This window comes from Sus scrofa, chromosome X (assembly GCF_054392235.1).
Source record: "Sus scrofa isolate SSC_HxYL_T2T_F1_AM1 chromosome X, Sscrofa_HxYL_maternal_Yorkshire_Landrace_v2.0, whole genome shotgun sequence".
In the NCBI taxonomy this organism is placed as follows: domain Eukaryota; kingdom Metazoa; phylum Chordata; class Mammalia; order Artiodactyla; family Suidae; genus Sus; species Sus scrofa.
This window is the reverse complement of record NC_139401.1, coordinates 92482708-92503059: the sequence shown is the minus strand read 5'-3', so window position 1 is coordinate 92503059 and position 20352 is coordinate 92482708. Positions and strand designations below refer to the sequence as shown.

At 38.9% G+C, this 20352-nt stretch overlaps 1 protein-coding gene across 4 annotated transcripts in view; it reads left to right on the top strand.

Annotated features, from left to right (window-relative positions):
• The window catches only part of SYTL4 (synaptotagmin like 4), a 69850-nt gene that overhangs the window by 12183 nt on the left and 37315 nt on the right, over positions 1–20352 (top strand). For all 4 annotated transcript variants that reach the window (XM_021079898.2, XM_085006850.1, XM_085006849.1 and 1 more), the window contains one exon: positions 19939–20117. In XM_021079898.2, the coding sequence (XP_020935557.1) occupies positions 20008–20117 (110 nt within the window). In that variant the 5' untranslated portion in view covers positions 19939–20007. The remainder of the gene's footprint in view (positions 1–19938; positions 20118–20352) is intronic.

Below are 20352 nucleotides of genomic sequence, written 5' to 3'. Positions count from 1 at the left end.
GAAGCCAGACCATGGGCCTTTTAAACATTCATATGAAATTAGCTGAGGACTTTAAAAAAAAAGCCTCTACCTCCAGTTCCTGAGGGAAGGATGTCCCCTTTCCCCTTTTCCAAATATTACCATGTACAAGCAATATTATCAGAAAATGAAGATATCATATAATACAAGGTTAAAAACTCAGACTCTGGAATCAGACTGCCTGGGTTCAAAAACCAGACTATTTGTTATAGGGAATATGATCTTGGTCAAGTTATTTACTTGGTGGGTGTCTCACTTCCTCATTTGTGAAAAATGGTATTATGGTACCTATCCCATATTATGTTTTGTGAGGACTTAACAACTCCACATATGTAAAATGCTTAGAAAAGTGCCTGGTGCATGGGAGATGTTGTAGAAGTCTTAGCCACTTTCTTCTTTTTCTTTTTTTCTTCTCCTTCATCTTTGTCAGTTGGTAGATATATTAAAAGGAGCCAAGACGTTCCCATCATGGCTCAGCAGAAAAGAATCTGACTAGCATCCATGAAGATGCAGGTTCAATCCCTGGCCTCACTTAGGGGGTTAAGGATCTGGCATTGCCTTGAGCTGTGGTATAGGTCACAGACACTGCTCAGATCTGACGTTGCTGTGGCTGTGGCGTAGGCCAGTGGCTATAGCTCCGATTCGACCCTAGCCTGGGAACCTCCATATGCTGCGGGTGTGGCCCTAAAAAGAAAAAAAAAAAAGGAACTAAAATTGCAAAATGCCTTGATACCTGCAAACTCCACTTTGGTAGAACCTATTTTGAGAAGGATTGTAGGGGGCAAGAGAACCTTTGTGCAAAAACCAAAATCAGAATCTTTTAAAATTGAGAACTTTCATACATTTCTCATTGTTAGGGAAAAATAAAAAACACCATGGTTCCCATAACACTTTTGAGAGGGGACCCCAGGGTGGGCAGGTCCGGGCCGATCTCTGAGATGTGAATTTGATCCAAGGGTGGGCTTGTGCAGGTCTGGACCCCAGCCACTGGGAAGCCTCAGCTACCCTTTGGTTTTGGAGCCTTGATTCTCGCTTCTCTTCTTTTTGATCCTATTTTTAAACGTTCTGCTGTTTTGTTATGTTTTATGTATCTTTGTAAGTCACTTGAAATTCTGTCTGGAACGGTATAAACTGATCATATCTAATTACTAACATTTGCTTAATATTTATGCTTGTCAGCTACCTCCCTGCAGAGAGGTATGGTGACTTTCCATCTGGGCAAAAATACTAATTAGTCTTCTCAAATTTCATAGTGAGATGTCAAAAACTGCAACATGTGTATATATTTTCTAAAACCTGTGGTTAATAATAATAAAACTAAACATCTACTAAAGTTGGTTGCTTATTTTAGACCAGGCACTATGCTATGCATACTCATGACATATACTTGAATCCTCACAGCCTTAGGCAGGAGCTCTTATTATTAATCATTGTTTTTAATTTAATTCAATTTAATTTTTCTGCCTTTTAGGGCTGCACCCGCAGCATTGGAAGTTCCTAGGCCAGGGGTCAAATTGGAGCTGTAGCCACTGGCTTACGCCACAGCAATGCCAGAGCCAAGCCGTGTCTGCGACCTACACAACAGCTCAAGGCAACACCAGATCATTTAACCCATTGAGCGAGGCCAGGGATTGAACCTGTGTCCTTGTGGATACTGGTTGGGTTCATTACTGCTGAGCCACAATGGGAACTCCTAATCACTGTTTTTAAAAATGAGGAAACTGAGTCTCAGAGAGGTTGAATAACTTGCCCAAGGTCACACAGCTAAAAGTAGTGAAGCTATGATTTGAACCTGCCTCCAGATCCAGCACTTGTAGGTACATTTCTGTGCCATACTGCACTTAATTACAAATCTAGCACAGCAGAACTCCAAGTCTTAGTAGAAGAGGCTGTTCTGTGTTACAGAGCATTCATAGCTCCTGCAGATTTTACCTCAGTGTTGTGTCTTTTGTATGTCCCTTTCCAACTCTACCGACATTGTCCTCTACTTTGGGCTCTCATCATCTTCCCCCAGGGTTTATATCACTTCCACTTCAAATCTATATTCTGCATAACTGTGATCTAACAAGTCCTTGCCTTACCTAAAGCTCTTCAGTGATTCCCATTGTCAGAGACTAATTATCCCATGTTTCTGAATGTAGCATATCCCCCCATGTGATAGGATCCCCATTCACCTCTTCCGTACCCTCCCTTACAATTTGCTATCCAGTGTCACTGCACTGCTTGCGTATACACACTGCTTTATGGTCCATGCTTTCACTTTTGTAAATGCATTGCCCTCTACCTAGTTAACCAATGGTAGATACTGTTTACAACCAGTTCATGTGCTATTGCTGGTATTTCTTTCTGGTTCCCTTTCCCCAAACTGGAAGAGGTGCCCCACCTTGGCATTCTCATAATACCCTGTGTGTATATTTCTTTGACTCCCATATTCTTTTATGATTGTCTGAGTATCCCTGAGTAGACCGTGCATTCTTTGTGGGCACGTACTCAGTATTATTTTGTCCTTAGCTAGCTAGCACAGCATTTAGCACATAGTTGGCCCTCCTAACTAGTGAGCATTCTGTAAACAGTGTAGAATGCAGAGCTCCAGGTCAGGGAAAGAAGTGGGATTTTGAAGGCCTGAAACCATACAGACATTCAGAGATAAGGACCAGGGCAGGAAAGGGATGTCTCACAGAAGAATCTTTGGGGCCAGATGCATTTCCATTATTTTTTTTTTCCTCTCTTTTTAGGGCCGCACCCGCAGCATGTGGAAGTTCCTGGGCTAGGGGTCAAATGGAAGCTGCAGCTGCCAACCTATACCATAGCCAGAGCAACGCCAGATTCGAGCCTCATCTGCAACCTATACCACAGCTCGTGGCAACACCAGATCCTTAACCCATTGAGTGAGGCCAGGGATTGAACCTGCATCCTCATGAATACTAGTTGGGTTCTTAACCCGCTGAGCCACAATGGGAACTCCATATTTTTTTTTTCTTTTAACTGCTGCCATTGCCACACATGGAAGTTCCTGGCCCAGGGGTTGAAACACAGCTGCAGCTGCCACAGCCATGGTACACACTGGAAACAAGCCACATCTTTGACCTACACCACAGTTTGTGGCAATGCCAGATCCTTAACCCACTGAGTGAGGCCAGGAATCTAACCTGCATCCTCATGGCAACAATGCCAGGTCCACAAGGGGAACTCTCTGCATTTACATTATTTAATCCAGGAGCCAGAATGGGTTTGCAGGGATGGGAGTAGGGGTCTATATCCAAGAGAACTTGGAAAGATTTGAGACTTAGTAGCTTTGCAATTTGAATCTACCTTAAATCTGCCTGAGTGGTCTTGACTAGATATCTAAGAGAGGCACATTTTTTTTTTTTTTGTCTTTTTGCCTTTTCTAGGGCTGCCCCTGCGGCATATGGAGGTTCCCAGGCTAGGGGTCTAATCAGAGCTATAGCCGCCGGCCTACACCACAGCCACAGCAATGCTAGATCCGAGCCACATCTGTGACCTACACCACAGCTCAAGGCAATGCTGGATCCTTAACCCACTGAGCGAGGCCAGGGATCAAACCCACAACCTCATGGTTCCTAGTTGGATTCGTCAACCACTGAGCCACAACGGGAACTATGAGAGGCACATTTTAAAAAAACATAGAGTTGTTTTCGTAAGAGGGAGATGATCCTAAAATAAAATGGACCCTTGATAACATAACCAACATGGTATCCGGTTGTGAATGTTTCATTAACTATAAGCAATGTTGCACACTCATTTAGCTGTTACCAACCAAAAAAGATGTTCTCAGTTGGTGCCTTTGTGCATAGGTGGCTGGATCCAAACAAGGGGATTTGGGGAAGCCCTTCATCCCAGGAAGCTTTCTTTTCTACATAGAGTCTTTTTTTTTTTTTCTTTTCTTTTGAGTTCTGCAGACTCACCGCATAACCTGTTTTGGTTTCGTTTTTCCATGCTCCAAAATCCACTCCCTTTTACCTTTAGATTTTCAAGTAATTAAGGTTTTTTTTCCCTCCAGAGTGGGCTCTATTTTGCTAGCTATGCCTCGTTTGTGTTTGGAAACCCACACAGATAATAGGGATTACTTCTGACAGTGCTAGATTGGCCTGCTTCAGATGCTGTAATGGCCTTGGTCACAATTAGTTAATGGAGTCCACGTTGGAATGTACCTTATGGCAGCACAAATCCTTATTCATTAAGCTGCCCTAGTTACATCAGGGCAACTTTATTACAGTCATCAGGAGGGCTTGTACTTACCTAATTAACATATATCATAACTATATGCAAGCAGAGTCATGATAACACATGGCAGTTCATAAGAATGATTTCCCCTCACCCTCCTTTAAACAAAGCGTTTCCCACCTTTTTTGATCACTCTCCCTTACCACCCCAAATTTTGATCACCCCTAATATACATATATTTATTCACAAGCTGTATATTTACTAATATTATATATTTACAGAAGTAGAAAGAAGGATGTGAAATGAACCCTGTTTAAGGTTAATTTTATATTTAATAACGTAACAGCCTTTGCTCTCATCTTAGAGCAGTGACATTTTGTGCTTTGCTTAAACAAAATCTTGGTTTATGATACAGCTACCTGAAGGTCTGATTCTAAGTTGTTTATTTTTATACTTGATTTTAATGACTGAAAAATGATATCTCACAAAACATAAATCTAAAAATAAAATAAATGCATTGTTGGATGCATTTACTAAAGCATGATACAGTTTCAAGAAACAGTTATACAAACATTTTGTTGCTGTTCTGTCCTCTCAGCTCTGAGCATAATGTCTTGCCATTTTTAACAAATGGTCAAAACTCACTGAAATTCTTCATTTGGAAGAGTTAGAAGATAAAAATACACTTTTTAGGCAACAAAATTAAATAATAGAAACATTTTCGAATCTACTCTGTATTATATATTTTTTATAAAAATCTCTTGACATAAAACATTTTACTGTTTGAATTCATTTAGTCTCCTACTGCCTTATAGGTACTTCAGGATTGTAAAACTGATTACAAGAAGGTTTAGTCACAGTTAATCTTAAAACTTTAAACAGCAATTTTATTGAGGTATAATTTGCATACAAAACTGCATATTTAAGGTATACAATTTGAGGAGTTCCCTTGTGGCACAGCAGGTTAAGGATCTGGTGTCACTGCAGTGTTTTAGGTTGTTGCTATGGCACGGTCGTTGCTCCTGGCTCAGTAGTTTTTAGATGCTGTGGTCACAGCCAAAAATAATTATACAATTTAATAAATTTTGACATCTCTATGTACCCATGGAACTGTTTGCAAAATCAAGATAGTAAACATATCCATCACCTTCAAAACTTTTCCTTTGTGCCATTTTGTAATCCTTCCTTCCTGTTCCTCTCTGTATTATACCCCACTTTTCCATCAAGCACTGATCTATTTTCTGTAACTACAGATTAATTTGCATTTCCTAGAGGTTTATATACATGAAATCACATAGTATGTGTTCTTTTTTGTCTTGAGTTTTTCAGCCAGCATAATTATTTTGGGATTCATCCATATTGCTGTGTCAGTTCTCTTAATGGGCATTTGGGTTGTTGCCAGTTTTTGCTATTATAAATAATGCCGTTATTAGCATTTACATGCAAGTCTTTCCATGGACATATGCTGTTGCTCTTCTTGGGTTAATACCTAAAAGTGGAAAGGCTGGGTCATATGGGGGAGATATATACTTAACTTTTTAAGAAACTACTAAAATGTTTTCCAATGTGGTTGTACCATTTTACATTCCCACTGCAGTGTATGAGAGTTCCAGTTGCTTCAAATCTTGGCCAACATTTGTTACATTTTTAATTGTAGCTGTTCTAATAAGTGTGTAGTAGTAGTTCATTGTGATTTGAGTTTGCATTTCCCTAATTGTTATTGATGTTGAGCATCTTTTCAGGTGCTTATTTGATATTTATATGTCTTCTTTGGTGATGTATTTGCTTAATTTTTTTGTCCGTTTTTAAAACTCTATTTTTTTTTAGTTATTAGAGTTTCAAAAGTTCTTTATATGTTCTGGATACAAGCTCTTATCGATAAACTATTTTGCAAATAGTTTTTTCCAGTATATGGTTTGTCTTTTTCTTAGAGTCTTTCAAAGAGCAGAGTTTTTAGTTTTAAATGAAGTCTGTTTTAGCAAGTTTTGAATCATGTTTTAGGTGTCATATTTAAGAAATTTTTTTTTTTGCATATAGCTATCCAGTTTTCCCTGCACCATTTGTTGAAATGACTCTCATTTCTCCACGGAATTTCCTTGCATCTTTATCAAAAAGCAAGTGTCTCTAAACATAAGGATTTATTTCTGAATGCTGTTCTTTTCTAGTAATCTGTTTGTCTATCTGAATGCCACTACCACACTCACTTGATTACTGTAGGTTTATAATAACTCTTGAAATCAGATTGTGTATGTCTTCTAACTTGGTTCTACATATGTCTTGAACTTTATAATGTATTGGTTTGTATTTTTTGCTTTAAAGAGTCAATTATGTTTTTATTTATTTATTTATTTATTTTATTTTTGCTATTTCTTGGGCCGCTCCCGCGGCATATGGAGGTTCCCAGGCTAGGGGTCGAATCGGAGCTGTAGCCACCGGCCTATGCCAGAGCCACAGCAACGCGGGATCCAAGCCGCGTCTGCAACCTACACCACAGCTCACAGCAACGCCGGATCGTTAACCCACTGAGCAAGGGCAGGAACCGAACCCACAACCTCATGGTTCCTAGTCGGATTCGTTAACCACTGTGCCACGACGGGAACTCCTAAAGAGTCAATTATGTTTTTAAAGGATACTTAAAAAAGAAAAAATATTTTTACCCACATAGTTACAGTAGCATGTGTTCTTCATTACTTTTTATGGACCCATATTTCTATTTTGTATTTTTTTTTCTCCCTGAAGGATTACCTTTAAAATTTTTATAATTGCAAGTGTGTTGGTGATTAATTCTTTCAGTTTTTGCGTGTTTGAAAAAGTCTTTATTTCACCTGTGTTTCTGAATGTCATTTCACTGGGTTTAGAATTATAAGTTGACAGGTATTCTTTTAGCATTTTAGAGATGTTCCACTATCTTCTCTTTTACATTGTTTGCAATGATAAATTTGCTTTCATCATTGTCTTTCTTCTTCTGTATGTAATGTGTTGTTTCCCTCCTGCCCCACCCACCCACTGGCTGCTTTTAAGATTTTCTCATTATCTCTGTTTTTAAAATTTTTGATTATTCTATGCCATGTGGTCTAGTTTTCTATTTCTTGTGCATGAAGTTCATTGAGCTTCTTAGATCTGTGAATTCATAGTATTTATCAAATATAGAAAAATTTGGGTCATTATTTTTTTCTCAAATATTTTTCAGTGCCCCATTTCTTTTGGTGACCCCAATTGTGTATATATTAGGCAGCTTAAAGTTGTTCCATAGCTCATTAATGTTCTGGGTTTTTTTTCATTCTTTTTTCTTTCTGTTTCATTTGGATAGTTTCTATTACTGTCTTCAACTTCAATAATCTTTAGTACTACAATGTGTAATCTGATGTTAATCCAATTCTGTGTTATTTTTCATCTCAGACATTGTAGTTTTTGTCTCTAGGTTTCATTTGAGTCCTTTTAAATATCTTTCATGTCTGTCTTTAATTTTTTGCAATATGGAATATGGTTGTAATAGCTGTTTAATGACTGCTAATTCTAACATTGGTGTCAATTCATCATGGACTGTATTTTCTTGCTTTTTAGCATGTCTATTTATTTTTTATTGGGTAATAGATATTGTAAGTTTTACCTTGTTGGATGCCGCATGTTTTTATATTACTACAAATATACTTGAACTCCTTCTGAAATGTGCTTGAATTACTTGAAACAGATTGATCCTTTCAGGCTTTTCTGTTTATATTTGTTATGTGGGACCAAAGCAGTGCACAGTCTAAGGCTAATTATTTCCCACTGTGGAGGCAAAAGACTCTTCTGAGTACTCAGTGCCCTGTGAATCATGAGGTTTTCCAGTTTGACTGGTGGAACAGGCACTACTCTTTGTCTTGTATGAGTGATGGGCACTGTTTTTTTGAATCCTTTCAGCTGGTTCTTTCTTTGGATTAGGGTAATTTCCTCATAGCCATGCCATGTCCTGATCAGTCCTTTGCTGAATACTTGAGGGAGACCCTCTGCGGCTCTCTGAAGACCTTTCTCTGTGTGGCTCTCTCAGGTACCCTGGCCTATGAACTCTAGCCAGACTCAGCTATGTCACCTCAATGCAAGGAGTTCACCAGGCTCTGTCTATATTCCTCCTCCCTGCACCATGGCCTGGCAGTTCTCTCAAGACAGTGAGCCAGAAAACCTGAGGGCTCACCCTATTTGTTTCCTGTCTCTCAGGGATCACAGCCCTCCATTGACTGATATTCAGTGTCTTGAAAACCACCATTGTTTTATGTATTTTATCCATTGGGCAGGGGGAGATTCAGGCAGGGTAAAAATCCATTCTTGGCCAGAAGTACAAGGCCCCTGACATTTTATAATCCCAGTTTTTCATGACCAATTAATTATAATTTGTACCCCAATTTCAATTCTGATTTTTCAAAAATGTATGTACCATCATGTTTCTTGATATAGCTAGATTCAGTTCTAAATGTCTGTTCAGAAGTACACAGAACCCAACATGCAGTAGTGTGAATCTTTTCACATCACTCATCAGTTTCTGTGTAAAACGTAGTATCCTTTGCTTAATAGTAGCAGTTTAATTCAGAGCTTCTTGGTTAAGCTAATAACCTTTGAAAGATGCTGGTTCTCTTTCATTTTCAGCGAGCTATAAATTTTACCAAAAGTGTCCATTGCCCTTGGCCCAAACAACAAAATGCTTTTATCATATCGCTTTAGTGGGACATGACTGATGATGGAATAGAATTTATATGCAAAACTACCATATAATTACTACTTGTAGGTTTAGAGGAATAATTTAATGCCAGTTCAGCCTTTTTGCCCTTAAGCATGGGTCAATTTTTATGGAATTCTCTGCCATCTCTTAAGTTGTCAGCATAGGTTCTCACTTAAAAAAATGCCTAAAACTTTATTTTTTTGGTCTTTTTGCCATTTCTAGGGCCGCTCCCACGGCATATGGAGGTTCCCAGGCTAGGGGTCTAATCGGAGCTGTAGCCACCGGCCTACGCCAGAGCCACAGCAATGCGGGATCCGAGCCACGTCTGCAACCTACACCACAGCTCACGGCAACGCCGGATCGTTAACCCACTGAGCAAGGGCAGGGACCGAACCCGCAACCTCATGGTTCCTAGTCGGATTCATTAACCATTGCGCCACGACGGGAACTCCCTAAAACTTTAAATGGTGTCTCAATTCAGTTTAACTTACAATTCATCTGTATTCTTTAATAGAAAATAAATGCAATTTTAAAAGATCAATTGAAGTCTTCAAGCAGAAATGCACATATAAAAACTGACAAAATCAAAATAGCTAAAACTTAAGAGCATATGCTCTGTGTTCACATTACTTTAAACACTTTACATATTTTAAGAACTCACCGAATCTTTATAATAAGCCCAAGACTGTAGGTACAGTTATTATCTTCCTTTTACAAATGAGAAAATTGAAGCACTGAGATGTTTAGTAACTTGCCCAAGGTCACACAGCAAGTAATTGGTGAAATTGGGATTCAAGTTCAGGCAGTCTGGCAGAGGTCATGCTTTTTAACCATGACACTCTACTGCCTCAGGAAAATAAAAACACTTTTCTTTCAACTCTATTACTCTCAGTTTACTTTGAGTTTAAGTTTAAACATATAAATACAGAGAGATTTCTAGGTGAAAACATTCAGTAAACGTTTATTGAACTCATACTGTCTATCAGACACTGTGCCAAGTACTCTCCTGTGGGTATGAAGTCCAGATACAGTGCCTGTTTTCAAAGAGGCCCCATCTGGTGGAACTTTCTAGTTTGAGTGTAAGTATTACATTTTCACATTTAAATGCACATTGAATATTTGGAACAGGGAGGGCTAATGATGTGCTCAACAAATTAAATCTATTTTACTTGCTGCCCAGTGCAGGGACATTATTTGATGTTTTTATAATACACATCAGTTTCCATTTTGGGAACAGCACAATGATTTTATTTTATTTTATTTATTTTTTTGTCTTTTCCAGGGCCGCACCTGCGGCATATGGAAGTTCCCAGGCTAGGGGTCCAATCGGAGCTGTAGCCACCAGCCTATGCCACAGGCACAGCAACGCGGTATCCGAACCGTGTCTGCAACCTACACCACAGCTCACGGCAACACCAGATCCTTAACCCACTGAGCAAGGCCAGGGATTGAACCCACAACCTCATGGTTCCTAGTTGGATTCGTTAACCACTGAACCACGACAGGAACTCCAACAGCACAATGATTTTAAAGCTATATACTATTCTTACAAGGAATTCTATATTTTTGTGAATGTAATGTTAGGTTTTGATTTGTGGTTGCCCTGTTTTTTAAGTATGTTAACCCCTTCCTATATCTGCTTGCTTTAGCCTGATAGTCATATAGGCTTACATACATCATTAAAATAAAAAAAGAATCTATATTTTCTTACTTTCCTTCCCCACATTGTATGATTTTGATATCTTTTTTTTTTTTTAACATCTTCATGTTTAGATCTGTGTGCTGGCTTATTTAAGTGAAGGAATTCTATATTTTTGATAATTTTTTAATGTCTTAGGCCCTTGCCAAAGGTCATATAACTAATAAATGTCTCTCTGTTTTGTTCTGCTCATCTTCAGAATTTAAAATAATTTGTGAGAGCTCTTCTCATGCCTTCTTGAAAACTTAGCTGTGTTAGCATTAATGTTCATTAACTAATTATTATTATCTCTTAATCTACAGGATTACAGTATAAATTGGATGTATCCATTTGGATCAATAATCTACTTATGGTCATTTTATCTGCTTGTGCTGTCAGTAATTGAGAGGGGTATATTGACCTCCCATTTTAATGCTGTATTTTTCAGTTCCATCTTGCCTTTGTAAACATTTGCATTAAAATATTATCCTGAATTTTGAGCAACAAATGTATGTAATTTTCTAACTAAACAAGCCATCTTTTCTAAAATATCTTCTTATAGGCATGAGGTCCCACAAGGATGCTATATTAAGACATTTCAGGAATTCCTCAGTGGCTCAGCAGGTTAAGGATCTAACATTGTAACTGTGGTATGTTCTTGGGCTAGAGACTGAACCCGAACCACAGCAGTAACCCAAGCCACAGCAGTGACAACACTGAGTCTCTAACCACAGAGAACTCTGTAATTCACAATTTTTAAAGTTTATATTCCATTTATAGTTATTGTTAAATATTGGTATATTCCTATGTTGTATCCTTGTAACTTATTTTATATAACCTCCCATTTTGATGGTCAGTTTTTCAGTTTCTTTTTTTAGTTGTACAATCTTCCTTTATATGTTTGGAGATGTTTTATTAAAGCATATTAATAGAACATACTAGATATTTTTTACTCTATGTAATGATCTAACCTTTTTTAACGCTTTTATTGTCTTGAAGTTTTATTTTTTAGATATTATTATAGCTAGCTCAAATTTCTTTAGTTTGCATTTACCTGGTATATCTTTTTTACTTTCAATCTTTCCTGCTCTTTGTGTTTTAGATGTGTCCCTTGTAAAATTATACAGACTTGGATTTTTAAATTTTATATAGTCTGTTAATCTCTGTGTTTTAAAGGATGAGTTTTACTCATGTATTTTTTTGCTTCCTTTTTTTTTTTTTTAGGGCAGCACCCATGGCACATGGAGGTTCCCAGGCTAAGGGTTGAATCAGAGCTATAGCTGTCGGCCACAGCCACAGCAACATCAGATCTGAGCCGCATCTGTGACCTACACCACAGCTCATGGCAACGCCAGATCCTTAACCCACTAAGTGAAGCCAGGGATGGAACCCGCAACCTCATGGTTCCTAGTCAGATTAGTTTCTGCTGTGCCATGACAGGAACTCCTCATATATATTTTTTAATGTTTGTTGATATATTGGAGCTTGTTTTTACCATCTTACTTTTCGCTTTCTATTTGTTTCATTTTTTCTGTGCTTTTTCTCCTTGCCTTAAAAAACTTTCTTATTCTATTTTCCCCCACTACTGATTCTGCAAGATAGCATCATCTCAAGTGAGCTGCCTGGTAACAGGGTTAATGTCAGAAATAGCAGCCAATGGTCAAAGGTAGGGTGGCTTTTCTAAAAGGAGTCAGATTAGCAAGTGACGGGGGGAGAGAAGGCAGGGAGCTGATGGAAGTCATGGATGATGGATTCTAAAACCATTTTTTTTTACAAGTATGAAACAAGGATTTCTGATGGGGACTGGGGGAAAGGAGCATGGGAGTGTGAGATGAATGAAGGTTTAAAATAGAACTTGGAGGGACTGGGTAAGGGAACTAAGCTAAAGGCGTGTAAAAATATTTATGAGTGATACTGAGGGTCCACCTGAGCTTGTAGACCAGGAATTATGCTGGACCAGGGTATAGGAACAGACAAAGCTGACTGTAGCATTGGTACTGGCTTGGGATTTTGATGGGCAGTTGCTGCAGAGGGATGAAGATGTATAGATAGGGAAGATACTGGTGAGAGTGGCTCAAATGTCGAGCCATCTGGAATCTAGGGTAGGGAAGGAAGACAGATCAGAAGGAGACAAGAAGACCATGAGAAAATGGAGGGTGGGCTCAAGAGACTGTGGTTTAGATGAGGTTGAAGAATAGGTATAGTGTAATGAGTTGTGATTGAAAAGTAGGGATTTTTTTTTTTTTTTTTTTTTTTTTTTTTTTTTTTTTTGGCCATGCCCGTGGCATATGGAAGTTCCCGGGCCAGGGATCAAACCCACACCACAGCAGTGACAACACCGGATCCTTAACCTGCTGAACCACAAGAGAACTGCCGAGATTCTGTTTTTTTAAATTTAATTTTTAAAATTAGGAAGCTCCTATTGTAGCTCAGCAGTAACAAGCCCGACTAGTATCCATGAAGATGTGGGTTTAGAATCTGGCCTCAATCCCTGGCCTCACTCAATGGGTTTAGAATCTGGCATTGCTGTGAGCTGTGGTGTAGGTCGCAGATGCGGCTTGGATCAGGCGTTGCTATGGCTATGGTGTAGGCCAGAAGCTGTAGCTTCGATTCAACCCCTAGCCTGGGAACTTTCGTAGCCATGAATGTGGCCCTAAAAAGAAAAAAAAAATTAATTATGGTTGATTTGCAATGTTGTGCCAATTTCTGCTGTACAACAAAGTGACTCAGTCATATATATATTATATATATATATACACACACACACATTCTTTTTAAAAATATTCTTTTCCATCTTGATGAAAAATATTCTTTTCCATATATATATATATATATATATATATATATGTACACACACATATATAGTCATATGTATGTACACATTCTTTTTAACAATGTTCTTTTCTATCATGTTCTATCCCAAGAGATTGGATATAGTTTCCTGTGCTGTACAGTAGGACCTCATTGCTTATCCATTCTAAATGTAATAGTTTCCATCTACTAACCCCAAACTCTCAGTCCATCCCACTCCCTCCCCTCTCCCCCTTGGCAACCACAAGCCTGTTCTCCATGTCTGCGAGTCTGTTTCTGTTTTGTAGATAGGCTAACTTGTGCCATATTTTAGATTCCACATATAAGTAATGTTATATGGTATTTGTCTTTTTCTGACTCATTTCACTTAGTGTGAGAGTCTCTAATTCCATCCATATTTCTGCAAATGGCATTATATCATTATTTTTTATGGCTGATTAGTATCCCATTGTATATATATATATTTACTACATCTTAATCTACTTATCTGTCAATGGACATTTAGGTTGTTTCCATATCATGGCTATCGTGAATAGTGCTGCTATGAACATAGGGGTGCATATATAGTTTTGTCTGGGTATATACCCAGGAGTGAGATTGCTGGATTATATGGCAACTCCATTTTTAGTTTTCTGAGGAACCTCCATACTGTTTTCCACAGTGGCTGCACGAACTTACATTCCCACCAACAGTGTAGGAGGGTTCCTAAAAAGTAGGGATTCTTGAATTTAAGATTTCAGAGGGGAGCAGTTCTGGTTGATCAAGTCCATGAGTGAAAAATAAAGGGAGGATGAACAATATTTAATTCTATTTTCTTATGGTGCTATCTTTGTTTCCTCAGTGATGCTCTTACTTCCTTAGCTTTTACACTGCTTGGTCTCATTATTGTGCCAGTGTGCCTGTCTCATTACAGAACTCTGCTCCATCTCCCAAAACATCAATTTTCTAATAAATCTGGTTTTGCTCTCATTTCCAGGGTTCCTGTGCCATCACTGGTCTTTAATTGCCAGTCAATTGGTAATACCTGTTTTATACAGGAGCCGCTGATTTTTTGGCCAGCGCTTCAAGCCATAATTACACATATGGACATTCATTTCCACAATGCTTTTGATTGCTCTGTTCAATATTTTATAATTGCTTTGGCCATGATCCTGCCTAGAGAGAGCCAGTAGAGCACTAGCTCTAGAATCACATTGCCTAGGCTTGAGTCCCAGCAATTGCAATTACTTGCTGTTTATTCTTATGCAAGTTTTAACCTAACTTCTCCTGAGTCCTCATCTATAAAATGTGGATAATTATAGTACCTCATTCTTGAGGTTGTTGTGAGGATTAAATTAATCAATATATGTAAGGCATATTGTTGCCTGGCATATAATAAATTTGTCAATGAATGGAACTGTTGGGGTGATGATGACAGTGATGGTGACCAGCAACAGTGGTGGCATAGATACATGAAAGAATATTAAAAAGTCCTTGTTCTACCTAAGAGTATATATTCTCCTTCAGGATAAGAACTAAGGTTTCCTCAAGACTACCTAAGCAAGGGCCCAGGAAAGAAGCTTAGCATCTTTCAATTCAATAAAGATCAAGAAATAGGCAAGTACAGCAGAAATTGACAGAACATTGTAAATCAACTATAAGAAAACATTTTTTTAAAACTTGGAAAAAAAAATAGGCAAGTCAAGAACATGTTGAGATTTCAAGAACCTGCATAGCTTTGCTATGTTGTTTATACTCTTTATTGTCCTGTGGTAATTAGTTTTAAAAAAGTTATGCAGATGGCCAACAAGCACTTGAAACAATGCTCAACATCACTTATTATTAGAGAAATGCAAATCAAAACTACTATGAGATACCACCTCACACCTGTCAGAATGGCCATCATTAATAAGTCCATGAATAACAAATACTGGAGGGGATGTGGAGAAAAGGGAACCCTCCTGCATTGTTGGTAGGAATGTAAGCTGGTACAACCACTACAGAGAACAGTATTGAGGTATCTTAGAAAACTATACATAGAACTATCATATGACCCAGCGATTCTACTCTTGGGCATATATCTGGACAAAACTCTCCTTAAAAAAAAAACACATGAGGAGTTCCCGTTGTGGCGCAGTGGTTAACGAATCTGACTAGGAACCATGAGGTTGCGGGTTTGGTCCCTGCCCTTGCTCAGTGGGTTAACGATCCGGCATTGCCATGAGCTGTGGTGTAGGTTGCAGACGTGGCTCGGATCCCGCGTTGCTGTGGCTCTGGCGTAGGCCGGTGGCTACAGCTCCGATTCGACCCCTAGCCTGGGAACCTCCATATGCCGCAGGAGCGGCCCAAGAAATAGCAAAAAGACAAAAAAAAAAAAAAAAAGCCACATGAACCCACATGTCCACATGTTCATTGCAGCACTATTCACACTAGCCAAGACATGGAATCAACCCAAATGTCCACTGGTAGATGATTGGATTAGGAAGATGTGGTGTATATATATACACAATGGAATACAACTCAGCCATAAAAAAGAACAAAATAATGCCATTTGCAGCACCATGGATGGAACTAGAGACTCTCATCCTGAGTGAAGTAAGTCAGAAAGAGAAAGACAAATACCATATGATATCACTTATATCTGGAATCTAATATACGTCACAAAGGAACCTTTCCAAAGAAAAAATCATGAACTTAGAGAATAGACTTGTGGTTGCCAAGGGGGAAGGGGAGGGAGTTGTCGGGACTGGGAGCTTGGGGTTAATAGATGCAGAATGTTGTCTTCGGGATGGATCAGCAATGGGATCCTGCTGTGTAGCACTGGGAACTCTGTCTAGTCACTTATGATGGAACACGTAATGTGAGAAAAAAGAATGTATACATGTATATGTAACTGGGTCACCATGCTGTACAGTAGAAAAAAAATATATATAGATAAATGATAAAAAAAATTTAGTTTTAAAAAAGTGAAAAGGGCTTGTTGTCTAGTTTCAAGGGAAAGCAGAGAGTGAAGCATGATCCTTATTTCCTTTCTCACTTTCTGTCCATACTGAAAGAAATTTTGACTCCCCGACTGTATCTTCAGATTTCTTCCTGACTGGGTTCTTTGACTCCCCGACTGTATCTTCAGATTTCTTCCTGAGGTTTAGCCTTATACTTCCAACTACTTCTGAAACCGAGTTATCTGGATATCCAGTATGCAGCACAAAGTCAATGACTAAAACAAAACTTCTTGCTTTACAGCCACACCTCTTTCTTCTCTTATAGCCCTTACCGCTATTAATAGTTACTAGCTAGTCAGTTGTTTAACCTAAACATGCACGGTAGGCATCTTTGCCTTCGCCTTTTTCATCCCCTGCACTCATGTCACTCCATTCTGTCAGTTCTACTTCTCAAACCTATTCTGTGTTCTTTCTCCTTGATATTCTGGTTTAGGCCTGCCCTATAGCAGATTTGGCGAGTGAGTATACTCCAAACATGTGTTCCAAACACGATGATGGGCCCTTTAACACACATTATTTAATGTTCTTGACAACTTTGTGAGGTAGGTCATTTTGTAGATGAGAAATCAGAGGATGGTAGAAATACAGTGACTTGCCTAGTTGGTTAGAGGCATAGTTAGTAAACCGAGGTTGTCTTTTTGTCTGGGTTGTTGCATGCTACAATAATCCCTTTGTCTCTTTTGAATTGTTTTCTTTCTTTGAAATTTAAAAGTAAGGCGTGTCTGGGATTTCCTTCATGGCGCAATGGATTGAGGATCTGGTGTTGTCACTTCTGTGGTTTTGGTTACAGCTGTGGCACAGGTTTGATCCCTGGCCTGGGAACTTCCACAAACTGTGAACACAGCCAAAAAGAAAAAAAAAAGTAAGACATGTCTGTAAAAAACATTATAACTATGTAAAGTAAAATGTAAAAGTTGCCCCATTTCAATTCTGTTCCCCAAGAGAAACCAGTGATGATGGGTTTTATTCTAGACCATTTTCTTTGCCTATTCAGATGTATAGATAAATAATTTACCAAAGAGATCCTTCTAGTCCTGAAGTGACTCTTTTTTCCCACCTAGGAACATCTTTTCATACAGATCTACCACATTTTAAAAATGGATGCATAGTGTGCCATCATATGGAAGTTTTATTTTATTGAATTATTTCTCTGTTAAAGAACTTGTTTTTGCTCTTATAAATAATGTTGCAGTAACTTTCTTGTATCATATACCTGGCATACACATTTATGTGAGTATTTTTACTAGGTGGATTTTTAGAAGCGATATTGCTTGGCCGAGGAGTATGCATGTTTCATAGTGTGTATGTGCTACCAATTGTACTCTAATTTGTCTTTTTTTTTGGTCTTTTTGTCTTTTGTTGTTGTTGTTGTTGCTATTTCTTGGGCCGCTCCCGAGGCATATGGAGGTTCCCAGGCTAGGGGCTGAATCGGAGCTGTAGCCACCGGCCTACGCCAGAGCCACAGCAACGCGGGATCCGAGCCACGTCTGCAACCTACACCACAGCTCACGGCAACGCCGGATCGTTAACCCACTGAGCAAGGGCAGGGACCGAACCCGCAACCTCATGGTTCTTAGTCGGATTAGTTAACCACTGCGCCATGACGGGAACTCCCTTTTTTTTTTTTTTTTTTTTTTTTTAATGGCAGTATCTGTGGCATATGGAAGCTGCAGAACCAGGGATTGAATCTAAGCTGCAGCTGTGACCTACACTGCAGCTACAGCAATACCGGATCCTTTAACCCACTGTGCCAGGCCTAGGATTGAACCCTTGCCTCCGCAGCAGCCTGCACTGCTGCAGTCAGGTTCTTTTTTTAAAAAAAATGCATTATTTATTAGAAAACATTTGAAAAACGAGCCCTTCGTATTTAGTTTTGAAGTAAGAAATTTTTGTTTTCAGTTCCTTTATAGTCACAATTTTAAGTTTTGGTGTAGTTTGTATTAGTTAAAACCTTACCACTACAAATTAAAATTTTTAATGTGAAAATTTTTAACATTATTATTTTTTAAATGATTTTTATTTTTTCTGTTATAGTTGGCTTACAGTGTTCTGTCAATTTCTACTGTACAGCAAGGTGACCTAGATACACATACATATATACATTCTTTTTCTCACATTATCAGGCTCCATCATAAGTGACCAGATATAGTTCTCAGTGCTATACAGCAGGATTTCATTGCTTATCTGCAGTCAGATTTTTTTTTTTTTTTTTTTTTTTGCTTCTTAGGGCTGTACCTGAGGCATACGGAGGTTCCCAGGCTAGGTAGGGGTCTAATCGGAGCTGTTGCTGCCAGCCTACACCACAGCCATAGCAACACCAGATCCAAGCCACGCCTGCGACCTACACCACAGCTCACGGCAACACCATATCCTTAACCCACTGAGTGAGGACAGGGATCGAACCCACAACCTCATGGTTCCTAGTTGGATTCGTTTCCACTGCACCACGACAGGAGCTCCTGCAGTCAGATTCTTAACCCACTGCACCACAGCAGGAACTCCTCCAACTTGTCTTTTGAATCAGTCTTCTGTGGTATATCTAGAGTGTTCTTTGTAAAATGATTTCGAGGATGTGTTTTCCTAATAACAAAAACAAAGCAACAACAAAGATGTCTGGTGGATTTCTATTGTCTGTGTAATCAATTTAGAAATCCTAAATTTTAAGAGTATTTTAGAGATATTTAATATGGCCCCAACCTATATTTCCTACCATTCTCCTGAGCCAACAAATACATATTCTGTACTATAAGGTAAAATCCACCTATTCTGTAAGAACTTTCTACATGTATAGCTCTCTCTCTAGGCAAGATAGAATTAGTTACTCCCTTCTCTAAGTTCCCATGACAATGTATTATCCCTCTAATAGTGCTTAGTACATTGTACTATATTTGTGTGAATCTGTCTCCCCTACTACTCTGTGAACTTCTTAAGGACAGGAACTGTGTCTTTCTCATCTCTGTATCCCCAGCACTTTGCACAATGCCTCTCGGAATGGATGCTCAACAAATGTGCATGAAATAGGTAAACATGTTTTTGAGGTTGTGGTAGCAATAACTTTGGAAGACAGTAGGTGCTAGAAGTTTGGAAGTGTAGCAGGAAGCTGACCACATCCTGGGAACCTGGAAGCTGGTCAGGAAAGGTGTAATGGGCTTCACTGGCAGAGGTCCTTGTGTGGTTTGCTCCACTATAGAAACCAACTAACTGATTATTTGGTTTAAGAGACTTGTGACTTGAGAACCTTAAAAATACTGAAAATTGAGCAATGGAAGATCCACTTGGTGGAGGGGGAGTTTGACTCAGCTATTTTGCTCTTTTCAGACTTAAGATGCTTATGCTAAAAGACCCAACCCTTTGCCAGGGTCATGAATAAGATTTTCTTCTTGAAAAACCAAAGCTTCTTTATTTTCAGGATAGGATTCATATGGAAATAGGTATGTTAAATAGCTCAGATACTTCTATGTTATTTCTTGAGCTTGGCTGGGGGGAAGTAGGCTATCAAAAGGCTCTAGGGCCATGGGCCTCTTCTGGAATAAACTCCCTGTGTGAAATTAGTTCTCATCTTATTTCAGGCAACTCTGGTAGCTCTCCTGGTCTGGTAGCCTTGAAGAAAGAAGAGGAGAAGAAAAATAGAGTCCATCATGTCAGAGATACTTGACCTCTCCTTTCTGTCTGAGGTGGAAAGGGATTTGATCCTTAATGTTCTACAACGAGATGAGGAGCTCCGAAAAGCAGATGAGAAAAGGATTAGGTAAGAATCCCCGCAAAAGCATGGGTGCCCAGCCTTTCACCAATGATACCCAAATTTTTTCTTATACTTCTCATGTGACTTTCTGAGGAACTTGTATATGATGTTTACAACTCCTCATTGGGTCAGGTTGGGCTCTGAGGCTGTTGCTTTCGCAGAGCCAAATAGTCTTACTGTCTCTACCCCTCAACCTCTCTCTGTCTGACTTATGCACATCCTGAATCACTTGTATTTCTCT